Source organism: Crinia signifera, chromosome 4 (genome assembly GCF_055691185.1).
Source record: "Crinia signifera chromosome 4, ASM5569118v1, whole genome shotgun sequence".
NCBI classification, from domain to species: domain Eukaryota; kingdom Metazoa; phylum Chordata; class Amphibia; order Anura; family Myobatrachidae; genus Crinia; species Crinia signifera.
Genome location: NC_139220.1, coordinates 155,613,433 through 155,639,149, shown reverse-complemented (window position 1 = coordinate 155,639,149; position 25,717 = coordinate 155,613,433). Strand labels below are relative to the sequence as shown.

The 25,717-nt window shown below is 43.0% G+C and overlaps 1 protein-coding gene across 1 annotated transcript in view; it reads right to left on the bottom strand.

Annotated features, from left to right (window-relative positions):
- The window catches only part of CPED1 (cadherin like and PC-esterase domain containing 1), a 265,135-nt gene extending 248,339 nt beyond the window's left edge, over positions 1-16,796 (bottom strand). The window contains exon 1 of the mRNA XM_083182819.1: positions 16,085-16,796. Coding sequence (XP_083038945.1) covers positions 16,085-16,300 — 216 coding nt within the window. The 5' untranslated portion in view covers positions 16,301-16,796. The remainder of the gene's footprint in view (positions 1-16,084) is intronic.
- Between the last annotated feature and the right edge of the window lie 8,921 nt (positions 16,797-25,717).

Sequence of the window (25,717 nt, the reverse complement as noted above, 5' to 3'; positions counted from 1 at the left end):
CTCACACTGAGTGGTCACAAGACTCCCCCAGTAGAATTCCTAATATCACTGCTTGAATTGACATTGACGTGTAATTACTTTAAATACAATGGTAATTTTTATCTCCAAACTGCGGGGACTGCTATGGGAAGTAACATCGCTCCCTCGTACGCAAACCTATTTATGGACGCTTACGAGAGGACCCACATAGCCCCGCAGTTTGGAGATAAGTTGGCGCTTTACCATCGCTTTATTGACGATGTATTCCTGATATGGAAAGACTCCCATGAACAATTGTTACATATGTTCACAGTGCTCAATTCTCTTGAATTGCCAATTAGATTCACCACTAATGTACAGAGTGAATCCATCGAATTTTTAGATGTGACCATATATGTGACTGATGGTGGCTATGGCCACAGGTTGTATCGAAAGCCCACTGACCAAAATACATTGTTAAGGTCAGAGAGCTTTCACCCGGCAGGCCTCAAAAGAAACCTGCCAATTTCACAATTTTTAAGAGTTCTTCGTAATAATTCAGAAGAAAATGTAGCGGAACTCCAATTGCAGGAAATGTGTCAACGCTTCGAAGAGAGAGGCTATAACAGGCCTGTCATACAGAATTGCCTACACAAGGCCCGAAACATTCATGCATCAAAAAGTACCAGAAAAGCCACCAAGAAAGACAACCTATTTGTGATCCCCACTACTTATAACACAGCAAGTGGGTTAATACAAAAAAGCATCAGGCAGCATTGGCACATTGTAGCGAGTGACCCAATACTCAAGAACAGGCTACCAAATAAGCCGCTAATAAGCTACAGACGTGGGCAAAATCTAAAAGATCAATTGATAAGACCTCAGATGACACCTAGGTCCAACAATGACACGTGGCTAACAACTCCCAAAAAGGGATGCCATCGCTGCACCGGATGCACAACGTGCAGAAGTATGACGCCAGGTGCATTTTTCCACCATCCCTAAACAGGACGGAAGATTAACATCCTACACCGACTCACATGCACATCTGATTATGTGGTATACATCCTGAAATGCCCGTGCTCGTTAATATATGTGGGCAAAACGATTTGCACATTTAAACAGCGAATGGCTAACCACAGATCATCTATTACCTCTGCACTCCTTACTGGCACTACTGATAAGCCAGTCGCTAAGCATTTCTTGGAGGCCAAACATCCATTATCTGCCCTCCAATGCATGATCATCGACAGAATTCCACCCCCAAACCGAGGGGGAGACAGAGCAAAGACCCTCCTACGCCGGGAAGCCATGTGGATCCATAAGTTGGATACCATATGGCCCAGATGTTTGAATGAGTCGATTCATTACAGTATTTTCTTAGAAGATTGACATGAACTGCAATTACTAACTGTTCCCTCTCCTTCAATTTTTTTAAAAAAAAAATTCAAAAAATTTTTCTGAATTTTTTCCAAAATAAACAACCTGTGGTCCCCATAGTGATATGTTAACAAGAGAATATTAATATAATAATGCTGCACCATATATAATATGCAAATATACCTCTAGTAGGGGAAGATAAATCTGGTGTATGCATATATCCATCTATGTGAAGACACTATACGTATTATATACTGTATATATTTATTTAGTATTGTAAGTTTCCTTTTTTTCACTAATTTATAAGTTTCCTTTTTTCTTCTTTTTTAACACCTCGGTACTTGTTTCCTAGCACGGCCACAAATCTTGGCCATCGGGGGTAATTATAGTGGCCTGCGACGCGACCGACGCGATGCCCCCGATTTTTCCATTGAAATGCATTGAAAACAGTGAAAAATCGGGTCGGTCGCGTCGTGTGCGCCTAAAAATGCTTAAATGGTCCACCCGCGATGGCCGCGATTTCCCCATAGGGAACAATGTTAAATGCCTCAATTTACCTGCGATGACCCCGATTTCCCATAGGAAACAATGTTAAATGGGTCAATTTACCCAAATCATCATAGGGAAGAATGGTAAATGGGCCAGAAAGCCCAAAAACCCCCCTGACCAGTGAAATGTCCCCCCAAAAGTAGTTCACGCCACCCCGCGATGAACGTGAACCCGAAGCGTGGCGAGCGCAGCGAGTCCGCGAGGGGCGGCGGTACGCGTCCTCCGACCTTTTCATACCCCCACTATCCACTAGGGCGTGGAGTGAGAATAGAATAGTGTGGCGAGCGCAGCGAGCCACCGAGCCCGAAGCGTGGCGAGCGCAGCGAGCCCCGCGAGGGGACGCGGATACCTTCACAGGTAAACGCGTCCCTTCGCGGGCTTCACAGGTATCCGCGTCCCCTCGCGGGGCTCGGTGGCTCGCTGCGCTCGCCACACTATTCTATTCTCACTCCACGCCCTAGTGGATAGTAGGGGTATGAAAAGGTCGGAGGACGCGTACCGCCGCCCCTCGCGGGCTCGCTGCGCTCGCCACGCTTCGGGTTCACGTTGATCACGTGGTGGCGTAAACTACTTTTGGGGGGACATTTCAATGTTCAGGGGTGTTTTTGGCCCATTTACCATTGTTCCTATGATAATTTGGGTAAATTGAGCCATTTCACATTGTTTCCTATGGGAAATCGTGGTCATCGCGGGTAAATTGAGGCATTTAACATTGTTCTCTATGGGGAAATCGCGGGCATCGAGTCTGGCCCATCGCACCCGATTTTTTTGCGCATGCGATGCCCGCGATGGCCCCGATTTTACCCCCGATGACCGCGATTATGATCGTTGTGGCCGTGCTAGGAAACAAGTACCAACACCTCACCTTATAATTTAGACAATCATACATGGCGCATATGAATGTAATATTTGTGGCAACTATTGACCCCTGACATGCTTATAATAATGTAGAATACTCTTTTTTAATGTAATAGCATAAAATGAATTTTCTGGAGTCCGAACAATAACACTTGTTTTAAAACACATATTTTAAACACATTTCCTACATATTTTTCAATACGCTTTTTATCACATACGTTTGTCTTATATATTTGTTTGACAGTACAATAAGTACACTTAATCTTTGAGACGCTAAGCATAATCACAGCAATCCCGTTTAAATTGACACCATAGCAACCAGAGACGCTGGCGTTGAGCGCCGCGTGATCAAATGCTATTAGCCCCTCCAGTCACGTCTGGGTCTGACAGTGTGCGTCTCATACGTGCGGGCCACGGAGATCCCATACACATTACCATTACAACACCTAGTAACACTATAGCAACCAAGGACGCTAGTGCGCGGCGTCACGTGAGCCGGCACAATCACCTTCACACATCACTTCCAGGTCCGGTAGCGTGCGTTCCAGGCATGCGGACCACAGGTATAATTATCTATTGCACTACTACAGCACCTTAAACAACTATACAGACAAGCACTTGCACTTTAGATTCGGACTTCATACAAATGTATTATTGTATTATGCATATAACTTGCACAGATGTATGTTTTAAAAGTTAATTGAATAACTGAACCGCAATAAGCACTTCCGGGTCATGTATGGCATAAATAGAGAGGCTCTAGCCCTTGCATGTTATCTTGAAAAAGGTCCCAGAGGCGGACCGAAACGTCAATGCCCATCACTGTTGCCATGCTGCCTGATTAAAACCCCACTTTTGATTTATCACAAGACTGGTGAGTGACTCCATTTACTTCTACTATATATATATATATATATATATATATATATATATATATATATATATATATATATATATATATATATATACTGTTGTAGAAAAGAAGATGGCACTCCGGAGGGACAAAAAACAACTTTATGATTGTGCATCAGAAATGCTTCATCTTCTTTTCTACAACAGTGTGCATGCATATGAAGGGCACCGGGTGCAGCTGAAAGAATATAGGAGAGTGCTGAGCCGTACAAAAGGTATATATACTGTATATATATATATACACACACCAAGTAGGATCCATCAAGTAAATGCTATTCACCAAACACGGCACTGGCAGGACTTCCATAAAAAGTGTTTATGGAAGTCCTGCCAGTGCCGTGTTTAGTGAATATCATTTATTTGATGGATCCTACTTGTGCACATGTTGATTTTGACAATGGCACGCAGGCTATTGTGCTATTTGAAGTGAGTGCCAATCCGTCCCGTGGATATATATACATACATATATATATATATATCCCCCCCCCTGTTTCAACTGGGCTTTAGCCAGTTGTCATCAGGGCTAAAGCCCAGTTGAAATGGCTGTCGGGACAGCCATCGTTGCCTTCTTATGCACATGGAATAAAAAACACTTTTTTCTTCATCTAAATTACGCCTGAGTGCTGGTCTTCATCCTTCCACCGGGGGGGGGGGGGGGGGGTAAGTGTACTGCATTTCTTTGTTACAGACCTGGCACCGGCATCTATCTAACCTGTGGAGTGCCGTCCTGCAACCCGCAACTCTCTCCCTCTATATATATACAGGGCTATTTTTCAGCAGGCTCCAGCAGGAACTGTGACCCTTATTCTAGTTCACTCTTTCTGACAAAATATTTCTTAGATGGACAAAACCATGTGCACTGCAGGTGAGGCAGGTGTAAAACCCCACCCAAATCTAATTATCTCTGCACAAGTAACACCTGCCTCACCTGCAGTGCATATGGTTTTGTCCATCTAAGAAATATTTTGTCAGAAAGAGTGAACTAGAATAAGAGCCACAGTTCCTGCTGGAGCCTGCAGAAAAATAGCCCTGTATATATATATATATATATATATATATATATATATATATATATATATATATATATACACAGTTTCTTCTAATGTAATGGAAGCGATTGCCAAACAAGATATTAAAATACAAGCTAAGTTCGCTTGCTATATATGACTAGTAATCCCGCTCGTATATACTGTATATGACTAGTAAGCCCGCTCGCTATATATATGACTAGTAAGCCCGCTCGCTATATACTGTATATGACTAGTAAGCCCGCTCGCTATATATATATATATGACTAGTAAGCCTGCTTGTCAAAAGCTAGTAAGGCAGCTAAGTGTACATGTTTGCCTCTGTGAAAGAGAAAAAGAGATGCAGTTTCACTTGCTGCCAACAGATGGCAGTATTTCGGTGACACACAGACACTAGACATATATATAAATGATGATTATACATTTTTATTAAATTCATACCAAGTGATGCTGCTGAAAAAGTACAGTACCGATCCTCCAATGTTTCGTTCCCCAATCCAGGACCTTTGTCAAGGAGATTACATCCAAATAATCCATATAATTCAATAAATCCAACAGGGAACAGCAGCCTATATATATATTCAATATAAATATATATATATATATATATATATATATATATTTACATTCTGTACTTATAATAAACTGTGTGGGAAAAACAAGCCTCTGAACAAAAGGCAACATGTATCCTGCAGAGTTCTGGCTTGTTTATAGAAACTCCTCTGTAGATCGCTAAACCTGACATTTGGTCCTTGCCAGAGCCAGAATGTAACTTTCTCTTTTTCTTGGCTTGAAAGAGCTTTTTTTTTTTTTTAAAGCCGTGAGATGTGTAAACTATTTTCAGCCAACTGACAGAGAACATGTACTTTTATATAAATGTATGCAGTTCAGACCACATACCTTCCTGTCTTCTTTCTACAATCCAGTAACAGTTAAAACAAATCTGACAATCTGAATTACAGAGTTGACAATGCAGCAGTCGAGCAGATTCTTGCAGAATGTAGTCGTGTAATAAAGTAATTTAGAAATATAAAGACATGTCATGTATTTTCTGTACCCCAATATAGAAAGAATCTCTCTACTTCATATTTTACTTATGGTAAGCAAACATTAATTATTATTATTATTAACAGTTTCTTATATAGCGCATACATATTCCGCAGCACTTTACAGAGAATATTTGAACATTCACACCAGTCCCTGCCCCAGTGGATCTTACAATCTATATTCCCTAACACATGTACACGCACACAGACATTCTAGGGTTAATTTTTTTGGGGAGCCAATTAGCCTACCAGTATATTTTTGGGATTGTGGGAGGAAACCGGAGCACCCGGAGGAAACCTTATAATTATATCTGTATGGATCTTTTGACTTTTAAATTACACTTTTAAAAATGAAAATAAAGTGGCTCGGCCTTAAATTCTATTTACAAATCTAGAGCTTAACAAAATTTTAAGTGTATGAGGAGATATTCAGCAAAATAAATTTATATAAGCATATAACAGCCATGAAAAGCATAAGGGATGTGGTTAACATTCTGTCTGGTTGCAGTCATAATACTGACGTTAGAATCCTGACTGCCTTGCTGCCCAGAAGAGGGCAGCCAGTTCAGTGAGGCGCAGAGGGCGGGGCCACTGACAGGGTGGAATGGGGGAAGGGTGGGGGTGTGGTCAACGAGGTTGTAAACATGTGGCCACACCCGTGCCCTGCAATGCTGGTATTTCACGCTTTGCACAGCGGGGGGGCACTACTAAAAGGCACGTGGGGGAGGGGGGATGTGTATGTCACGGGAGGCTGTCCGGATTCCGGGAGGCTTGCCTACCTTTCCAGGGGGCCGCCTACCTTTCTACCTATCATGATGCCATCATCGCTGTTCTGACCCCCAGCATCTTGTCTATCAGTATAAAAATATGTATTTCAAGCATATAAGTACTATAAACAGATTAATTACATTGATACTGTTTTGTATTACTATTATATGTCTGAGAAAATAAATTATTTTAAATTTTGCTAATGTGTTGCAACTAACATCAATCACTCACAGAAATTTCCTGGAGTTTGTCACTGCTGCTTAAAAGCAGCAAATAATAGTCGGCAGTCTGTGTCCCCTGCCTACCCTGACTGCATGTCACTGAGTTGTACATATATATTTTTTACATATTACACTTTATAAACAATGTAAGATTGACAATACAGCTACAGTCCACATAAACTTTGCAGGCATACAGGGATAAACTTCTTAATTTTGTCAGAGTTATACTAAGATGCATGGAGCTGGAGAACTCTAGGTCACAACTTTCCCTGTATCTGATTATCACCGGGATGTCCTGTTTTATAATAATAATAATAATAATAATAATAATAATAATAAAAAAAGAAACAATTCAGGAACCCCTAAACTTCACAGCAAGTATCCCTTGGGATTTAGTCTTTGTAGGGGGAAATTTACTGAGATGGGATTTCTATTTCACATGGAATTTTGCTATCAGTGACATATAGCAACTATGTGCACCACTTGAATTCATGTGTAGTTTGCCCCCCCCCCCCCCCTCTCCCGTATACATGTAATATCTGTCCTGTTGACTATTACTTTATTTATATCAGTCATCTATCAATGCCCCTTTGCAATAGAGCGATGTTCTTCTCTCATTGGGGCAGATGTATTAAGCCTTAACAAGAGATAAATAGAAGTGTGATAAGGAGAGATAAACGTCCAGCCAATCACCTGCCAACTGCCATGTTACAGGCTGTGTTTGAAAAAAGTCAGCAAGGAGCTGATTGGCTGGGCGTTTATCTCTCCTTATCACACTTGAATTTATCTCTTGTTAAGGCTTAATACATCTGCCCCATTATTCCCTTTTTTCCTTATTGTTCTAAGATTCACCAGAGTTTTTATTTTGTACGATTCACTTATATTTAGATGCTTTTATACACTTTTGCAAAGATCTACAGAGTTTCTTATATCTCTTTGCCCTCTCACCCAGCAGAAGCTGTAACCCGCCCCACCACTGGGATGCCGGCATGTGGACCGCAAATGCGGAAGTTTGTGCGTGTCACTGAAGCCGGAAGCATAGCGCAAGTGATGTGACAGTGGTCCAGTGATGTGGCGCTACCCGGAAGTGGAGTACACGCCGGCGGGACCGTGGCGTGTGACGGAGCAGCGGCTGCTACACACCTCTGGGGTCTACACTATTTAAGTCAGGTAAGACTGCACACACAGCACACTGTCCTGGCACCTGTACACTTCACTTTGCAGCCCACATCCTGACGAAATGGCCGGCATGGCCATGAAACGTTGATGATAATGCTGGAGCACCTTGTAATGTATCTTTCTAATTGAATACATATATTTTTGATTACCGTGGAGTGCCGACTTACTTTGTCATTTAGACAAGGAACTGTTTGTATCTATTTGCCAGTAAGTCACCCCGGTAGCTGTTCTGATCCTCCAGAGTGCCAAAGAATTGTATATATGTATATAATGATATATATACTGTACAAATAAATATAAAATTATAGAACAACATTTTTTGTACACATGCCTGCAGGAAGGCGAAGCTGCACTGCCTGAACGCACATGTTTCCATCAGGAGCCCATTTTCCAGCAGTGCTCCCCATGCTCTCCTCTCCTGCGTCTCTGCAGGTCGTAGGGCGGATGGAAGAGGGAGTAGGGTGGACGGCGGAGAGAGGAGGAGCAGGGGTGGATGGTGGTTGGAGGAGGACGGAGGGAAGACAGAGGAGGCAGAGATGTGCATACTAAGGCAGACTGCACCCAGCGCAGCAACATCCTGGTGGCAACACTGCCCGCAGACCCCGCCAGTGCTTACTTACCCAAGCTGACACGGGGTCTGTGTGACCAAATTTGCCTTTGGTTGCTGTTGGCAACCAATTCGATTCTATTATCTTCTAGAAGGTGCTAAATAAATAATAAGTAGATTCTGAATGGTTGCCCATAGGAAAATCCCATCTGAGATAGAACTCTCATCATAGTAAATTTACCTCATAGACCATTATGTCGTCAACAGTGGAGAAGCTAGGAGATGGGGCCAGCTGTGTGCCCTTTTTCCTCCTCAGCTCTAGCCACCAGAACCACCCTCCCTATGCCCCTGCCTGATCCCCCGCTGAACATGCAGTCGCTGACTATATAACTGAAAGTACAGATGACAATGGGGGAAAAGGGGTCAATAACGACCCGGGGGAGCATGCATCGTTAACTATATTGTTTGTACACAGTAGATGATATGCATGATATATCATTTACTATATCATTATGGTGCCTATCATTAATGATGTATCATCTATTGTCTATGCACCGTAAGATTTTTAAATTTCTTAAATTGTCTCGCTACTACTGTTTCTATTATCTTCCACTGCTGGTCACCAAGCTCCAGATAACAAGCGTAAGAAAAAAAAAAAAACCAGCCAAATGATTTGGACACATGACTTATAAAATTAATTCAATGCAACAACGAGAACACTCTGTGATTTAATACAAAATAAAAATATTTTTCAATGAAATAAATGTTTATAGTCAGTCTTTTTTTTCTCACTAGCGTTATTTGTGTGTTTAATAAATAAACTGGATTTACAGTTAAAAATGTCAAGCAGCAGAGGGATCAGAGGTAATTCAATAACATAAAGTTTACTATATGAAAACGATCTGTAATTTTCAATTCATTTTATGATTCTGTGTATTTATTTTCTCATAATTTACAGATCAACCCAAGTATTAAAGGCATGACATAAGTAATGATTCCATGAAATTAAGGTCACTAGATTTTATACCTAATTCTACAAAAGACTCTAACTGTGAGTTATGCTGGCCGGCACCAGCAATATTTAAAGGCTAAAAATGAGATTACTGGAATTCAGCATTATTTCCTGTAGTTCAGCTGGGAAGTCCCCGGGTCCAGAATGATCCTATATTTTGAGTCTGTTGTACTGAAGATACATTTCATTGCATATTTTTTACTTATCTTGGCAATTTAATAAATTATGTGTCCCAAAAAGGTTGGGAGTGACTGCCAATTTTGTTCCAGGGCATTACATCGCAGAAAAGCGTTGGACTATAAATGTTATTTATTTGAAGTATAAGAAAGAGCACAGCACACAGCAAAAGTGATTTAAAACTCAATAATTTCCAGTGACATGAAAGCAGACAATTAACTGCCTGTTCGCATATTGCTTTTATTACGGAAGAGTTTGGCATCATATCTAAATGAGGTGTAAACAGCAGACTGAAACCTTTTCACAGCATCAGCATTAAAGTGTAAATTTTCTTCTTGCTTGTTTTAAAAAGACTTTGCTAAAATTGAACAATATATTTGTATAATAAGATGAAGATTTTAAAAGATATGAAATGTTTTCCAAAAGCACAATCGAGTTTGGGCTAATGTGGTTTTTGAGACTCCCAAGGAAGGAGACCAAATGTAAATAAAACATTTGAAGGAAAACAAATCTAAATAGATTTGCTGGAACAAGGAACAAAGCTTGGTTTAGTAGGCTTTAAGGCAAAATGAGTACCAAATGACAATAGTGAGGGTGAGGTGCAGGCAGGGGCAGATTGGAAACTAAAGCGGACCTGGAAAAATATCTAGAAGTGGCCTCACCCTGACAGCACAAATTCAAATGTATTCAGAACCATCACTACACCTGTGTGGAAGCCACTGGTTTCAATATACTTGCCACATTTAAAATAATACCCCAACTCCCCCAACTGAGACTAAATAGAGATCTCAAATACTTCACCGATAATTACCAAAATCCCTTGAATATCAAAAATATGCCCACTCCTCCCTCAGTGGAGCTCAGATACACCCCAGAAATTGTGTCACCCCTGATAGCACCCAATCCTGTGTCTTAAACAAATGTCAAAATGGATAGAGAAGGACGGCTGCCTTAGATGAAAATTTGCAGAATTGGGTGCTCTGTAAACAAACAAAGGTTGTTCGTGTGGGAAATGCAGAGGGGGGGGGGTGGGGGGGTTGGGGGTGGTAAGGCCACTACTCTGGATAAGGCCACATCTTGAAAAAAAAATCACTGTCTGATAGGTGGCCTCACTGGTGCGTCTGCCTACCGGGAATCTTCCCTGTAGGGCTAAGGCCAATCTGCCCCTGGGTGCAGGACAAGTTGGTAAGAGCATGTGTGGAGTAAATGAAGGAAAGGCAAAAAGCAGCATAATACAACTAAATTACCGGGTAGTACCACAATAATATTGCAGAGGAGGAACAAAGAGAGCCTGAATTATATAAAAAGTCAAGCTAGATGGACAGGCAGAAGTGTTGGGTGGGGGTGGGGGTGGGGTGTAGATTCCCAGTGTTACTGTGTTTCCAGCACTGTGACCAATGAAGCATGCTGGGATTCAACTTTGTCACCATCAGTCATGTTGTTTCATGCAGGGCCAGCCCAGCTGAGTAAGGTTCAACTTACTCAGCTGGGTTACGGGAGCAGGGGCTGCAAGGCATGGAAGTCTGAAGGTTTGGATGCTCGGAAAATGGGAACACATGCTTCGACTCCTGTCCCCTGCAGATGGGCGGTATGGGTTCATAGTGTGTTGCCTGCACTGTGCAAGCTTCTGGCCATGCCCCCAGGCCCTCTATCTGAATAGCATTTATTACCTGCTGCTCTGGTCAGTAAAGCAGCGGCATGTAGGGGGGACTCCCATCTGCCCCCCTACTGTGGGACACCAGGGCTGCCTGCAGAAATTGTGTGCCCAGGACCGGTAAAACAAGCGGAGCATGGTGCATTGCTGCGCTCCGCACACTATTATGATCTAACGCTATTCCCACGTGGATGGAAAAGTAAGAACAAGTAATTTGTTTACAAAACAATCATCACAATCATGTGAACCTTTTCATGTCGACCTTTTGACCGAGGCCCTTTTGACCATGTCGACATTTGAACTAAGTTGACTAATAGTTGTCAACCTTTTTAATGTTGACCTAGACTCTATTGACTGGATACAGTTCTTTCATGGGTGTTCTCAATTGCTTTATTAATGGTAATATGCTACTAATTATTCACAAAGAGTTTAAAGAGGTTCTACATACACTGTAATAAAAGAGTAAATACATAATCTACTGTACATAATAATAACTGTACCATAGTCTTTTAACAATACTAAATACAGTACAACAAACAATACGAACAGAAATACACTCGTCTACTAGTTAGCATTTTCTGCTATTTCATTCTATCCTTTGCAAAAGTGAAGGCAAACTGACCTCTGCTACAGTCAGAGGTCAATAGCCGTACAGTTGGTAGTTAGGGTAAAGACCAGTAGCTGTGGTCTTCTGCAAGGAAGAGAAACTGAAATGACTGTAAACACTACTGGAGCAAAAGCATTTGCAGTGACTGTCACAGATATCTGACAATGTAATAAAATTACGAAGCATTAACCTTTTTAAATGTTCCTGCATTACCATTGTAAGTAAAACTTAGCAAAACTTCAACCTACTGTTGACCCCCCCATACACACATAAACCGCCACCAATACCCACTTTCCAGCCTCTCAAATGGAAGTGTGGCAGTGGCATCTTAGAAGAGCACACAGCTGCTACCTGCATTAATTACATTAAGGATGTTTTTCTCATGGACATACTTACTTCTGTGCAGATCCCAGTGCCCTAGGTAGCTGTCTAAACCTGTCTAATGGTAGAGCCAGCCCTGTGTTCATGAACCAAAAAATGAATACTATATGAAGAAATACAGCAGTTTTCAGCACAATATATAGACTAAACGGTACTTGTTTCCTAGCACGACGCCCACTACTCCATTTACGTAGTGGGCTATTCAGGGTAGGGAAATCGCATTGCATCGCATGCCATTATCACCACTTTATTACCACTTTGCCACTTCACAAGATTTAACCCCCTTTTCCAAAGCTAAATCTTTCACTCTCTTCACCCAGGGCCGGTGCAAGGCACCGAAGCGCCCCAGGCGTTCAAAATGAACATCTTTACCGATTTGTTGCTTGGTATGTTTGTTGCGTTGGTCGTTTGAATTTGAACATACAGCTGTCCCTGCAGCAAGTGTACAGGTGGTCAGTAGACCATCCGTACACACAGACAGAGGCACAGACATATCAGGTTTACAGACTTAAGGTGGCCATACACACGCAGATTTATCTGCAGATCTGTCTGGTTGGAACAAAAACCTGGTTATGGATGAGAGCAAATGACAGTTGACCATTTGCTTGGAAATGCTGGAAAACTGACAAACTGTCACTTATCCATAACCATGTTTTTGTTCCAACCAGCCAGATCTGAAGATAAATCTTACTAGTGTATGGGCACCTATATCTAGTGTACAGGGAGAGGGAAGCACTGGTGGCGCCCATCAGAGTAGCGTAGCGCTGTGAAGGAGCTCTAGCGGGCAGCGGGGGGTCAGCGACAGCAGCAGAATTTGAAAAAAGTTTAAAACACTGGGCGACCCTCTGATTGGCTGAGCTCTCTCTCGCACGAATATGCGCATGTGCAAACCAGAGCTAATGCCTTTGGCAAGTTTCACACTCTCTAGGGTGCTGCATAAATACCCAAACATTATAGAACCAGTACTGCACATTCTTCCACCTCACGGTAAGGCGCCTGTCTTCTTCCTGGTAGCTACTCTCTGGTCAAGTCCACTGATTGAGGACTCAGGATTCACACACACACACACACACACACACAGCAAACTTAGTAGAAGCTACAGATGTAGCAGGCTACATCCTTGCTGGCAGATCGCCAGAACGTCCCCACTGGCGATCCGCCAGCAGCCTCGCCATCCATCATAATGAGACGCGCGTGCGTCTCACGCGCACGCGCGTCTCAGTCTCCGTCGCCAGCGCGACGGAAACCCTATCTGTCTCCGCCTCAGGGAGAAGGACAGGGTTAGGGGAGGTTAGGGGGGGTGCGGGCAGGCGGCGGGGACCCCGGGTTACCGCCGACAAGCTGGCGGTGACCCGGGGGAGCGTCTGGAAGCGCCGTCGGAAGGGGATGCACGCGCCTCTCGTGCGCGCGCATCCACTTCTCGCCATCGATATGGCGCGTGCGGGGGATGGCGTCTGGCATCGCCAGCGCCATCCCCTGCCAAGATGGGAAGTACTCCATCTGTATTACCACTGGGCATGTGTGGCAGCTCTGCTCTATCCCTGACACTGCATGATGTGATGTCAGCTCAAGTAACCGTATTATATTCCATTCCTATTCTCATCATTTGAACCACTTGCCAAGAGGATGGAAAAATGTGTTTGCCTATGCAGAGCCAGTGTCATTGGTGAGAACACTGGAGATCTGACCAAATTTATCATGCATGCATGACCTACATCACCCGGCAATAGTGATGTGCGGAGCCCATACACACAGTACGACGTAGGGTAATTTTTTAAGCAATGTAGTCAAGTTAAATCAGATCGCTTAGAATATTGCACAAAGTCGCTTCGTGAATAGGACTCATAAATGAGCTTTAATTAGAAAAAAAAAACCTCAAGGCTATTTATTGTTCCTAGACAGCACCTGAAAATAAAGATTTTATGCTGTATGCTGTATGCTGCAATAAAGAACCTTATTCTCCAAGATGTGCCATTGGTGAGCTGCTGGGACATCAGCACACGTGCACGCTGAAACCACTGGCGAGGCATCACCTTCTATTTTGCTTCCAGGCGCCTGGTATGAACTTATGCCCATGTCTCTGATTGTTACTATAACTGAGCTCTTTCTCAGCAAATCAGAGGGCCACCACAGCGCTGCGCTCCACCACTCTGTTTCCTACTTCACCACCGCCAGCGCTCCGGTCCCTGCTTCACCGCCGCCAGCCCTTTTCCAGCACCGGATGTGGCATCGCAGATGGCATGCAACAACAGGGTGCTGAAAAAAAAACACTGGACACCACAAGATCCGACTGGTTGCGAATGGACATTGCATTATGATGTTGAATGTCGCATCCGATCGCATAAGTGTATGGGCACCATAAGAGCTCATTGTCAGATTTTAAGGTTGCTGTTTAGCATCTCAGTACTTATGAATACACAAAACTGATGGTCCCTGGTTACTGTCTCATGTTACAATATCTGGACTTGATTTTACACCTGATAACCATGGGCTTCAACTGGAAATTTTACTTTTAATGATTTTTTTAATCAATACTAAAGGCCCCATGCACAGGTCCAATGTGATATGGTTTCATCCGATTTCATTAGATCGGGACGATATATTGGATGAAAATAGACCAAATCAGATGTGTTTGACATCCGATCAATTCAATGCGTGTTCCCGTGTGCATCAGATCAGAGCCTACAAATCATATGTGCAGCACATATGATCTGTCAGATTGTGACACATCGCCAATGCTTTTTAGCACCCGCGATGTTTCGCAACTGATCCGTAGGTGTGTGCCAGCCGCCTTTAGTCTGCAGAGCGGGGAACTGCCCTCCCTGCTCTGTGCTTTTGAGACCCCTTTTCTCCCCCTGCCACTTTGATAGCACGTAGTGGTGCTGCTGCGTGTGGGCAGGAGATCTGAAAACTCCCATTCAAAAGATCTCTCAGCCAATCAGCAGCCCCCATTTTGAATGTCTCCTCCCCGCTAGTCCTTTTCATGCGATAAATCGCATGCAAAAACAAAAGTGCCAAATCGCAAGCATTCCCCCCCCCCCAGGAGCTGCCAGGGGTCTTGGAGGGAAATCAGTTCCATTTTGTCCCTCGGACACATCGGACCTGTGTATGGGGACCTTAAAAGTCCTTAATACCAGAACAACAGATTACATTCACATGCTCTGTGAAATTAACTCCCCAAGGGGAGTTTTACACTATGCCATATAATGCTGACATCTGTACCTAGAAATCGTTCCAATATTGAATGATTTAAAACTTCAATCTTAAGGATCACTAAAGCTGGGTACACACTGTACAATTTCGGTGCCACGGGAGTCACGATATAGTGCATACACAATGGGGCAGATGTATTAAGCCTTAACAAGAGATAAATGCAAGAGTGATAAAGAGAAATAAACGTCCAGCCAATCAGCTCCTTAATGACTTTTTTTAAACACAGCCTGTAACATGGCAGTTAGCAGGTGATTGGCCGGAGGTTTATCTCTCTTTATCACCCTTGCATTTATCTCTTGTTAAGGCGTAATACATCTGCCCCAATAACCGATATCGGTAATTATCGGTCAGTGACATCACCCGCTCCATATTCCATGCGGTAGTTTACTAGTCAAGATTGAACTGCATGTACAGACAACATGGGGTTAGTTAATGATGCGTACAAACTGGACAATTTGCACTATATATTGTTAATGATATCGACATCATCCATATCGTTAACGATAAATTGCCAAGTGTGTGCCCAGCTTAACTTCATATCCAGTGGTAACATGATAATTCATTATTCAATATGATATGTCTTCAATAACTTACATCCTTCATCTTTCTGACCATGCTGCCCCACATATGAAGGCAATCCTTCTGTCTAGACACATCAAGGAGGTCCTGGTGTGTACCAGGGTCATACTTCTGTATGGTCCAAGGTGGGTTCCTCCACAGCAGGGTGAGGCACTGGTATAGGAGGACACACACTGCCACAAGCAGGGCAACAAGTACCGGATTGGGGCAATATCGGCGTCTCCAACCCATGTCCTCCTCTCCTCGACTTCTACAGCATTAGCCCCTGAACTGAGCTTCTAGGCAGGATGATGATCTGACCCATCTTTAGGTCCGCAGCGTCCATGGTGCTATAACAATGTGGACAGTTATGCCGCAGAAGACTTGGGCTGAAAATGCTTGAAAACAGACTGAACTTTTCCAAAAGAAAAGTCACAGCAGATTGGAACAGCAATTTGAGTCCCGTGGTCCATCTGGAAGTTTAGAATCCTCCATCACCCATAACGGGCATACATCCATAAGTATTGTGTCATCTGCATCCATGCTGCAGGCGGCTTATATAATAAGCGGAGACTCCCAAAGTTTACTTTCCACCAAATGCTTAGTTAAAAAGTTAAGTTTACTTCCAAAGTCCTGTCCCCGGTCTGCAGAGCGCTTTCCCTGGCCGAAGCTGATGCAGGCGCTGCTGGCGTTCCCCTGGCCGCTGCTGATGTAGGCGCTGCTGCTGGTGTATGCGCTGCAGCCTATGGCTCCCGGCCGAGTAGCACAGCACATGCACACACACATCTGAATCCTCTTGGACCACAGGCATTAGGAATGAAAGACTTGCTTTCTTTTTGGGTGGGGTTGCACTAGCACAGGAACTACAGGATAATAATGCAATTTAGGTGTTATCCCCAACTCAGTGAGGAAGGAATTTGCCTACTAGTTACACGATTTCACTTTTCAAAGTTTCGTTTATATTATTATTATTCTGCTCTAAAATTAGAACCAGATGTTTCCAACGTAAGCCTGCACATGCTCACTCTGGCTAGCCCAGTTTCCATTACTGGTTGTGTTCGCTGTACTGCCTATACCACTGCAATCCTGCAGCCAGAGGTTCTCATATCGACCTCTGGCTGCAGCATTCAAGGGTCCATCAAAGCTATTCAACAAAAGTGAAACAATTGTATATACTACAAGGAAACAAAATCAAGAAAACAGCAAGTTTATGTTGCTACAAAGATAATATCCCAGAATGTTGCTTCAGAGATATTATCTAAAAGAACTAATATGTTAGTACTAAAAAAAAGGAATCTATGAAAATGTTGAGGGGCCTACACACGGAGATTTGCTAAGTGTTCTGAGCAATGCTAGATCGGCAAGATCGTTCAGCACACCAATGTGTCAGTGTTCTACGGTAAAGGTGGCCATACACGTTACAATTATTGTATACAATATTGCATCTCATAGCATATCGGTTTTGCGATGAGATCAGATTAGATGAGATCTAGTACAAAAAGTATGTGCTGCACATACTTTTTGTACTCATCGCTAAACCGATATGCTATGAGATGCGATATTGTATACAATATTGTATACAATAATTGTAACGTGTATGGGCACCTTTAGAGCACTGGCCTTGACACGGTCCATTATAGATTTATCTAGCTTGCTGGATATTAATGGCCGGGCGATACTGGCACGTGGGGTCGTTCATCGCTATCGCCAGTGTCGTAACTATAGCTCCGTGGGGAGGCGCAGAGAAAGTGTGGGCGCCGGGGGGTCTGTGGGGCCTCCTCTAGCATCCTTAAAAATTGTCTGCAGTATGGGGGGCAGCCATTTTCTAAGTGTCACTTTTCATTATAGCAGCAGTAGCCGGCGCCGGGAGAGACGGGACCCTGACCGCAGACAGATGCTGCAGGCGAGGTACAGGCCTATTCTATAGACCATCTGTACTGTTAAATATTGATACTGTATTCTATACAGTATCCATTGTATAAAAAATACCAATTTTCAAGGCTGTTACCGCTCCCCCAAACTCCCCCACATTCTGCTAAAGGTACAAATGAATTTCTAAACATGGTAAAGCGCAAAGGAATATGTTGAGCTATATAAGAAACACCCTCAGAGTCTATTGTGTTTCCTCAATACCACCTAAAATTACCCACCTCTATTCAATAAAGACATAAAGGAAGCAATTTTTGGGAGTCATTTACAAAAGCACATACATTTTATGATTGCCTAACAAAATATGCCACACATATTTATGCTAAACACACTTCCTTTTGTATGGGACACAGACATGCACAGGGTTGTGAAAGTCATATATTTCTATTGAGATGAGCCGGGCAGATTTCCAATATTTGTATGCCAATATATAAGATTCTGTTTTCAATGGATGGAGCATTTCTGAAAATCTTAAGTACAGAAATGATTGGAAGGGAGTTGCAGAGCATTTTGCTTCTATAAAAAATACTTCATTTGTTCTAAGAGAACTTGCAGATTGTGCCCCAGACTATACTTTTACAGGAACACTTGAGAAAAGGCATTTTTAAGATGCACTCTAATTAATATAATGAAATTTTTTTAAATGTAGCAGTAGTTGCAAGTATAAAAAAGGTTAATACTAGTATCCCTTAAATAATTTAATTCTAGACATATGTAAGGCAGAAATTAGCTTTATATTCTTCTATTACAATATTGCGTATTGCACACATTTGCAGCAAGCAGCTTGATAAAATGTTACAATACTATGGGGGAAATATACTAAAATACAAATATCTACTAATAGGTGTATTCATAGCCATTCGTACCCGTTTCTGGACGAAAATTTGTATTTCCGAATTTAAGTATACGGCATTCATATTCTTTCGATAGTCATATTCATATTCCTATTCTAGAATACGAATGCATATGCCCTCCAAAAAATTCAAATAGGAAACTGATTTCAAATTTACTAACCGGCCGTATGTAAAATACAGCCGACATTTGATCCAAAAATACTACTGAAAAATTTTCCAGCGGTATTTGGCTGAAGCCTGCAAGAAAAATAGAAAATATAAATAATAAAAAAAACAGCATGGGGTCCGTCCCCCCCTCCTATTTAAGTTCTAAACGCATAACCCTCTGAGGCACTTATGTATTATTTAGCTTTCCTTCTGGACTTGTAACATGGTGGGACTGCTATGCTATTACTGGTGCCTGTCCTTGTGTTTCCCTCCTATATCCCTATAGATTGTAAGCTTGCAGCAGGGCTCTCCTACCTCCAAGTCTGTCTGTTGTTACCCAGTTTGTTTTATCACTGTCTACTATTGTAAAGCACAACGGAATCTGCTGCGCTATATAAGAAACTGTAAATAAATAAATCCCAGTGCACCCAAGACATAAATCTACTTATCTTTTTACTCTTTATTGCTACAAATAGTTGTTGCTATACAAGTAGTGAGTGGCACCTCATGCGAGCCTATTTGCCACCTGACCCTCTCAGGGAGAAAATGCTCTGTTCCTGGACTTCCCTGGTAATGTATGATTGCCAGCACCTGTGGTGAAACACCTTTCTTATCAATTACGGTAACTACCTCCCCACAGGTGATGGCAATCATACATTACCAGGGAAGTCCAGGAACAGAGCATTTTCTCTCTGAAGGAGAGGGTCAGGTAGGCAAGCATGCATGAGAGCCTCATATGAATTTAACTCTACATAATGTTATGAGAGGCATCTGGGAGAGTGGACAGTAAGAGACCAGATTGAGAAATTTATACTCGTGCGGGATACCCTTGCTATAACCAATTTTTGCAGGGACACTGATCTGTTTCAAATTAGCTGGATGTGGAGAGATTAAGCTGTGAAGACAGATTGGAGGTAGGAGCAGATAGGGACTAGGGGTGGGGTGGAGAGCTTGTGCATACCTCCCAACATGACCCTCTCAAGGAGCGAACAATGCTCTTTTCCTGGGCTTGTTTCTTAATGTATGATTACCTTCATCTGAGTTGAACAGGTTAATTGATAAGAAAGGTGCTTCAGCACAGGTGATGGCAATCATACATTAAGAGGGAAGTGCAGGAGCAGAGCAGAGCAATGTGTTTCTCCTGAAGAAGGTCATGTTGGGAGGTATGGTTTGTGGGCTAAAAGTAAAAGTACATTGGTCCGGGGCTTTCACATTTATCCCGGGTTGCCCTTTATACAGATGTAGGGGGGGTATTCAATGTGAGAGTCACGGCAGTCGAGCTTGCTCAACCACCGTGACCCAGTCCCGTTTCTCGGTCAGCTTGACCGAGAACATGCAGGCGGGATTCAATGTCCCGCCTGCCGGGGAGCAAGAAGGGGGCGTGGCCGCAAGTTGCCGCCGGGAAGAGACGAGCTGCAGCCGTCAGCTCGTCACTTGAGGGCTGTTCTCTGCAGAACGAGCCCGACAGCTAGTGATGTCGGGCTCGTTCTGCCGAGATACCCTGCTCAGTGCTTTTGGGGAAGACAGCATTGAATAGGGCCCGGCGGGCATCTCCCCGACAGGAGGTGCTCGCCGAAGATTGAATATCCCCCTTAATCCGTCTTGCAACCCTTCTAACCTGGGATTAAGGTGTGATGTGAAAGGGGCATTAGTTATACAAGGTGTGACTTAGTAAACACTATTGGCCAAATGTAATAGTGTGTGAGAATCAGAAAGTGAGAGTTTTCCCATTTTTTTTGAAGCGAAAGTCATTTACACTGCAAAACCAGGTGGATTTTGCCAAATAATCGCTTGCCGCTTTAAAGTTTTTTGAAAAATCTCCCACTTTCTGATTCTCACACCCTATTACATTTGGTCATATGTATGCACAGAGGTCTTTTATGTAAAATTTAAAAAAGGGATATTTTGGTAAATTGTATAAAGAAATACATTTGTCAAAACTAATTGTGGGGGAATGGGGTTGTTCCCAGTTCATAGCGATAACGCTTAGAAAATGCCTGCAAACAATTCATGTGTACATAGTCTGTCATTGGGTTATAAAATGAATTAGGGAACTACAGTACCATGGTGTATAAAATGAACAACTGCTGTGGATAGGGGTGTCTGTGTAGAAGCATTTGAGAGTGCCTTTAAAATGTTTTTATGAAGCTAACAGATTATTCACAGATATGAATGCAATAGACATCAGGGAATACAGTCTCTTTTGTATACTGGCCAACAGTAAGGTATCATACCTTAATGGTTGTGAAGGATGTATGCTGTTTGGTTAAAATTGTGTGAAGGTCACTGTCTTTGATAAATATGCATAGGCAAATTTTGGTATATTGTATAGTCAGAGCTATGTTTGGTACTTGTTTCCTAGCACGGCCACCACGATTTCTATCGTGGTGGTCGTGTCGGAAAAAATCGTGTCGGTCGCGTCGGGTGCATACCAAAACGCACACGACGCGACCGACGCGATGTACCCGATTTCTCCATAGGCTTCAATGTTAAAATAATTTAACATTGAAGCCTATGGAGAAATCGAGTACATCGTGTCCATAGGCTTCAATGTTAAATTATTTTAACATTGAAGCCTATGCGATGGACCCGATGTGTCCATAGGCTTCAATGTTAAATTTTTTTAACATTGAAACTGAGTCCATTTAACATAGTAAAAAATGGTAAAAGGGCCAATATGGGCCATTTCTCATTGGGTATGGCCCCGTCATGTGTGTAAAAAATAATGGCCCCCCATTGTGGCCGCCACCCCCACGATTGACGCGAACCCGAAGCGTGGCGAGCGCAGCGAGCACGCGAGGGGCGGCGGTGCGCGTCCTCCGACCTTTTCATTCCCCTACTATCCACGTCGGCGTGGAGTTGAGAATAGATTAGTGTGGCGAGCGCAGCGAGCCACCAAGCCCGAAGCGTGGTGAGCGCAGCGAGCCCCGCAAGGGGACGCTGATACCTTTACAGATCCCTGCGTCCCCTCGCGGGCTTCACAGGTATCAGCGTCCCCTCACAACGCTTCGGACTCGGTGGCTCGCTGCGCTCGCCACACTAATCTATTCTCAACTCCACGCTGACGTGGATAGTAGGGGAATGAAAAGGTCGGAGGACACGCACCGCCGCCCCTCGCGGGCTCGCTGCGCTCGCCAAGCTTCGGGTTCGCGTTAATCGTGGGGGTGGCGGCCACAATGGGGGGCCATTATTTTTTACACACATGACGGGGCCATAGCCAAAGAGAAATGGCCCTTATTCGGCCTTTTCCCATTTTTTACTATGTTAAATGGACTCAGTTTCAATGTTAAAATAATTTAACATTAAAGCCTATGGACAAATCGGGTCCATCGCATAGGCTTCAATGTTAAATATTTTAACATTGAAGCCTATGGAGAAATCGGGGGCATCGCGTCGGGTGCGCATAGGCTTCAATGTTAAAATATTTTAACATTGAAGCCTATGGGGAAATCTTGGGCATCGCGTCAGTCGCGTTGTGTGCCTTCTTAAGGCACACGACCGTCGCGATGTACCCGAGTACTGCTTTTTTTTTAAAAGGAAATCGCGGGCATCGTGTGCCTTAAAGTTAAGGCACACGATGCCCGCGATTGTGGCCGTGATAAGAAACAAGTACCCTATATTTAATGTGAGGAGAAATTATAGAGTTTCAATGGATTCAAAGTGTACATAAAATATTGAAATGGTAAATGGGTCCGGCATCCATCGCAGGTGTGGGCAGGAACTCGTGTAAGGGCATATTTTGATAAATTCAGTTACAAACACTTTTGTTACATACAGAACTTGATTTGTTATTATACAGATGGAGCCGGGCTCCCTCTTGCTGGCGAATCACCAGACTGTCTCCGCTGGCGATCCGCCAGCAGCGAGGCGCTTCATCTGACTGAGACGCCGCCCGAAAACTGAGACGCGCGCACATCTCGTGCGCGCGCATCCCCTTTCGCAGAGCAGATGGCTGCTGGCGAGGGGATGGTGGCTGGCGGGGGATGGCGGCTGTCGATTCTGCCGCCATCCCCTGCAAAGACCAGGCCGGCTCCATCTGTACATGTATGTTTTAAAACCTTTACGACTGCTAGTAAACATTTTTGCAGTTGCCAATTATTCATATATAGAACATCATCTACAGCAGGGGTAGCCAACTCCAGTCTTCGAGAGCTACCAAAAGATAAAGCTTTCCAGCCCACCTAGCAACTGCACAGGTGTACTATTTACTCACTGACACATTTTAAAAGATCAACAGGTGGAGCTAATTACTTCACTTGTGGTGCTGTGAGGAGATCTGGAAAACAGAGAGCTGTTGGTAACTCTCGAAGAATGGAGTTGGCTACCCCTGATCTACAGTCCCGAGGCTGTAACTGGACAGGGCTGAGGCAAATTTTGTATTATGTGTGCTGCCAGCTGAGGATATAAGGAAATGACATCACACACCAGCTGCATTCATTTTATTCCAATATTTAACACAGTGAAGTACACTGGAAATGTTCCTATTTCTTTTTTGGACTCAATATTTGATATTTTATAATTATAACCCAGGGCTGATTCTGATTTGGGAGCAAAGCAGAAAAAAGCCAATTTAATTTGCACCTTGGGAAAACCATGTTGTACTGCAGGTTGGGGAGATTTATCATGTGCGAAGATATGTAAGGTTTAGAGGGATGTGACCACAATCAAATCTAAATATAGCAGGTATAAAAATAAAGCTATCCAATATCTGTAGTGTACAGGAAAAAAACAGCTCACATTTTTATATGTATGTATATAAATATATATATATATAGTAGTTTTGGTTGAAGCAGGTAATAAATCATACGAACTGCCTGGTGTTTCCTGTCTATGGATTGGCATGTTCCTGTTTTGACAAAGGTCCCTGTTGTGGACCGAAACGTGGACTGCCTGTATGAAATAAATCTTTCTCAACTATGATTTATTACCAGTGGTGAGTGCCTGCTTCAACCAAAACTACTATATTTGGGACTTTGTTTCCTCTAAAGTGGAGCACCGCTAAGTTGCCCTGAGAGTGATTTGAGTGCGGTTCGCAAATACTACTATATATATATATATATATATATATCACACAGACATTCCTGGCACTCATCCGAATAGCAGCAGTCAACAAAGAAATAAATCAGCCCAATACAGTGGGTGCTTAGCCAACGTTTCGGGTCGTGGACCCTTTATCAAGACATGTCTTGATAAAGGGTCCACGACCCGAAACGTTGGCTAAGCACCCACCGTATTGGGCTGATTTATTTCTTTGCTGACTGCTGCTTTTCGGATGAGTGCCAGGAATGTCTGTGTGATATATTTCTTCCTTCTGGAACACCAAGGCACCATCCAAGCTGATGCCGAGTAATCTGTCAAGTATATATATATATATATATATATATATATATATATATATATATATATATATATATAAAAACCTCCTTGTCGGCGGCAGCACTCAGGGACTCCAAACGTTTTTACTTGGTGAAAACTTTTAATCTACGTTTCGGAGGTCTAGCCCCCTTCGTCAGGTATCCTGACGAAGGGGGCTAGACCTCCGAAACGTAGATTAAAAGTTTTCACCAAGTAAAAACGTTTGGAGTCCCTGAGTGCCGCCGCCGACAAGGAGGTTATACAAGTGGAGATTCCACCACGGAGGGCACCAGGGCAGGACACCCCAAGTGAGGGGCAACAGAGTGCCGGGAGTGAGACTGTGTGTATATATATATATATATATATATTTGAACTTCATGCAGTGCAACACTGTCCAGGTTTGAAATTACTTGTGTCTTTTGCTTTGGTCCAAACTCATATGTAGCCCAATAGTTACCTTGTAAAATATCACTATTTGTTTAAATAAAGGCCCATACACACTGGGTGATTTTGAGCTCAAAGTAGCTCAGGTTTATTGTTTTAGCTGCTTTTAACTGAAAACCTTCCCAGTGTGTACAGGCACAATGAGCAGGGAGCGCTAATGCGCACTCCCGCATCATCATTGGCCACCGCGCAAAATTGCTTGCACTGCTTTTCAGCCCAGCAATTTCCCCCATCATCGCTGTCCATAAACACTGGGCAAAATCGCAAATAGAAATGAACAAAATACTAGATTATTGTTACTGAATTATTCTAGTTGTTAAATATTTAAATAGGCCTACCAATACATTTATTCTGAATGTGTATACTCAATGATGGTTGGTACATGGCAAGTGAAAGTGTCCACTAGAATCTAGTATAAACATTTGACAGCTACTAAACCACTAATTGCAAGTAGAGGAGGCTGTATCCTATACACATAATGGCAGGTAAGGGTGGTCTGGGCCAGGGGGTAGGAGTGCCATACTGGGTTGAACCAGTATGCATAGTTCCCTCCCTGAAGTAGAAGCAATCTCCCTGTCTCCCGAAGAGTCTAGAAATCTTTCTGATTTCTTCCAACCCACCTTATGCAGCTGCTACTTTTTTGGGGGAAAAAATAAATCCGAGATCTATAAAATCAAATGGGATTTACAATTTATTGCATAGGATCACATTTATTATAATGTATGCTGTGCTAAGAGAGAAGAAACTAAACACACAGTAAATAATTGCAAACAAATAATCCAATATTGCTGACAGCAATGTTATTATCAATACTTGCAACATTTCCCAAAGTTTATAGTTACTAATGTTATCTAGAAATCTCTCACAACAAGCATTTAAGCACATATATGCCCAAATATAGAACTAGCCACGCCCCCTTAATGAGGCGCTGTGCAAAATT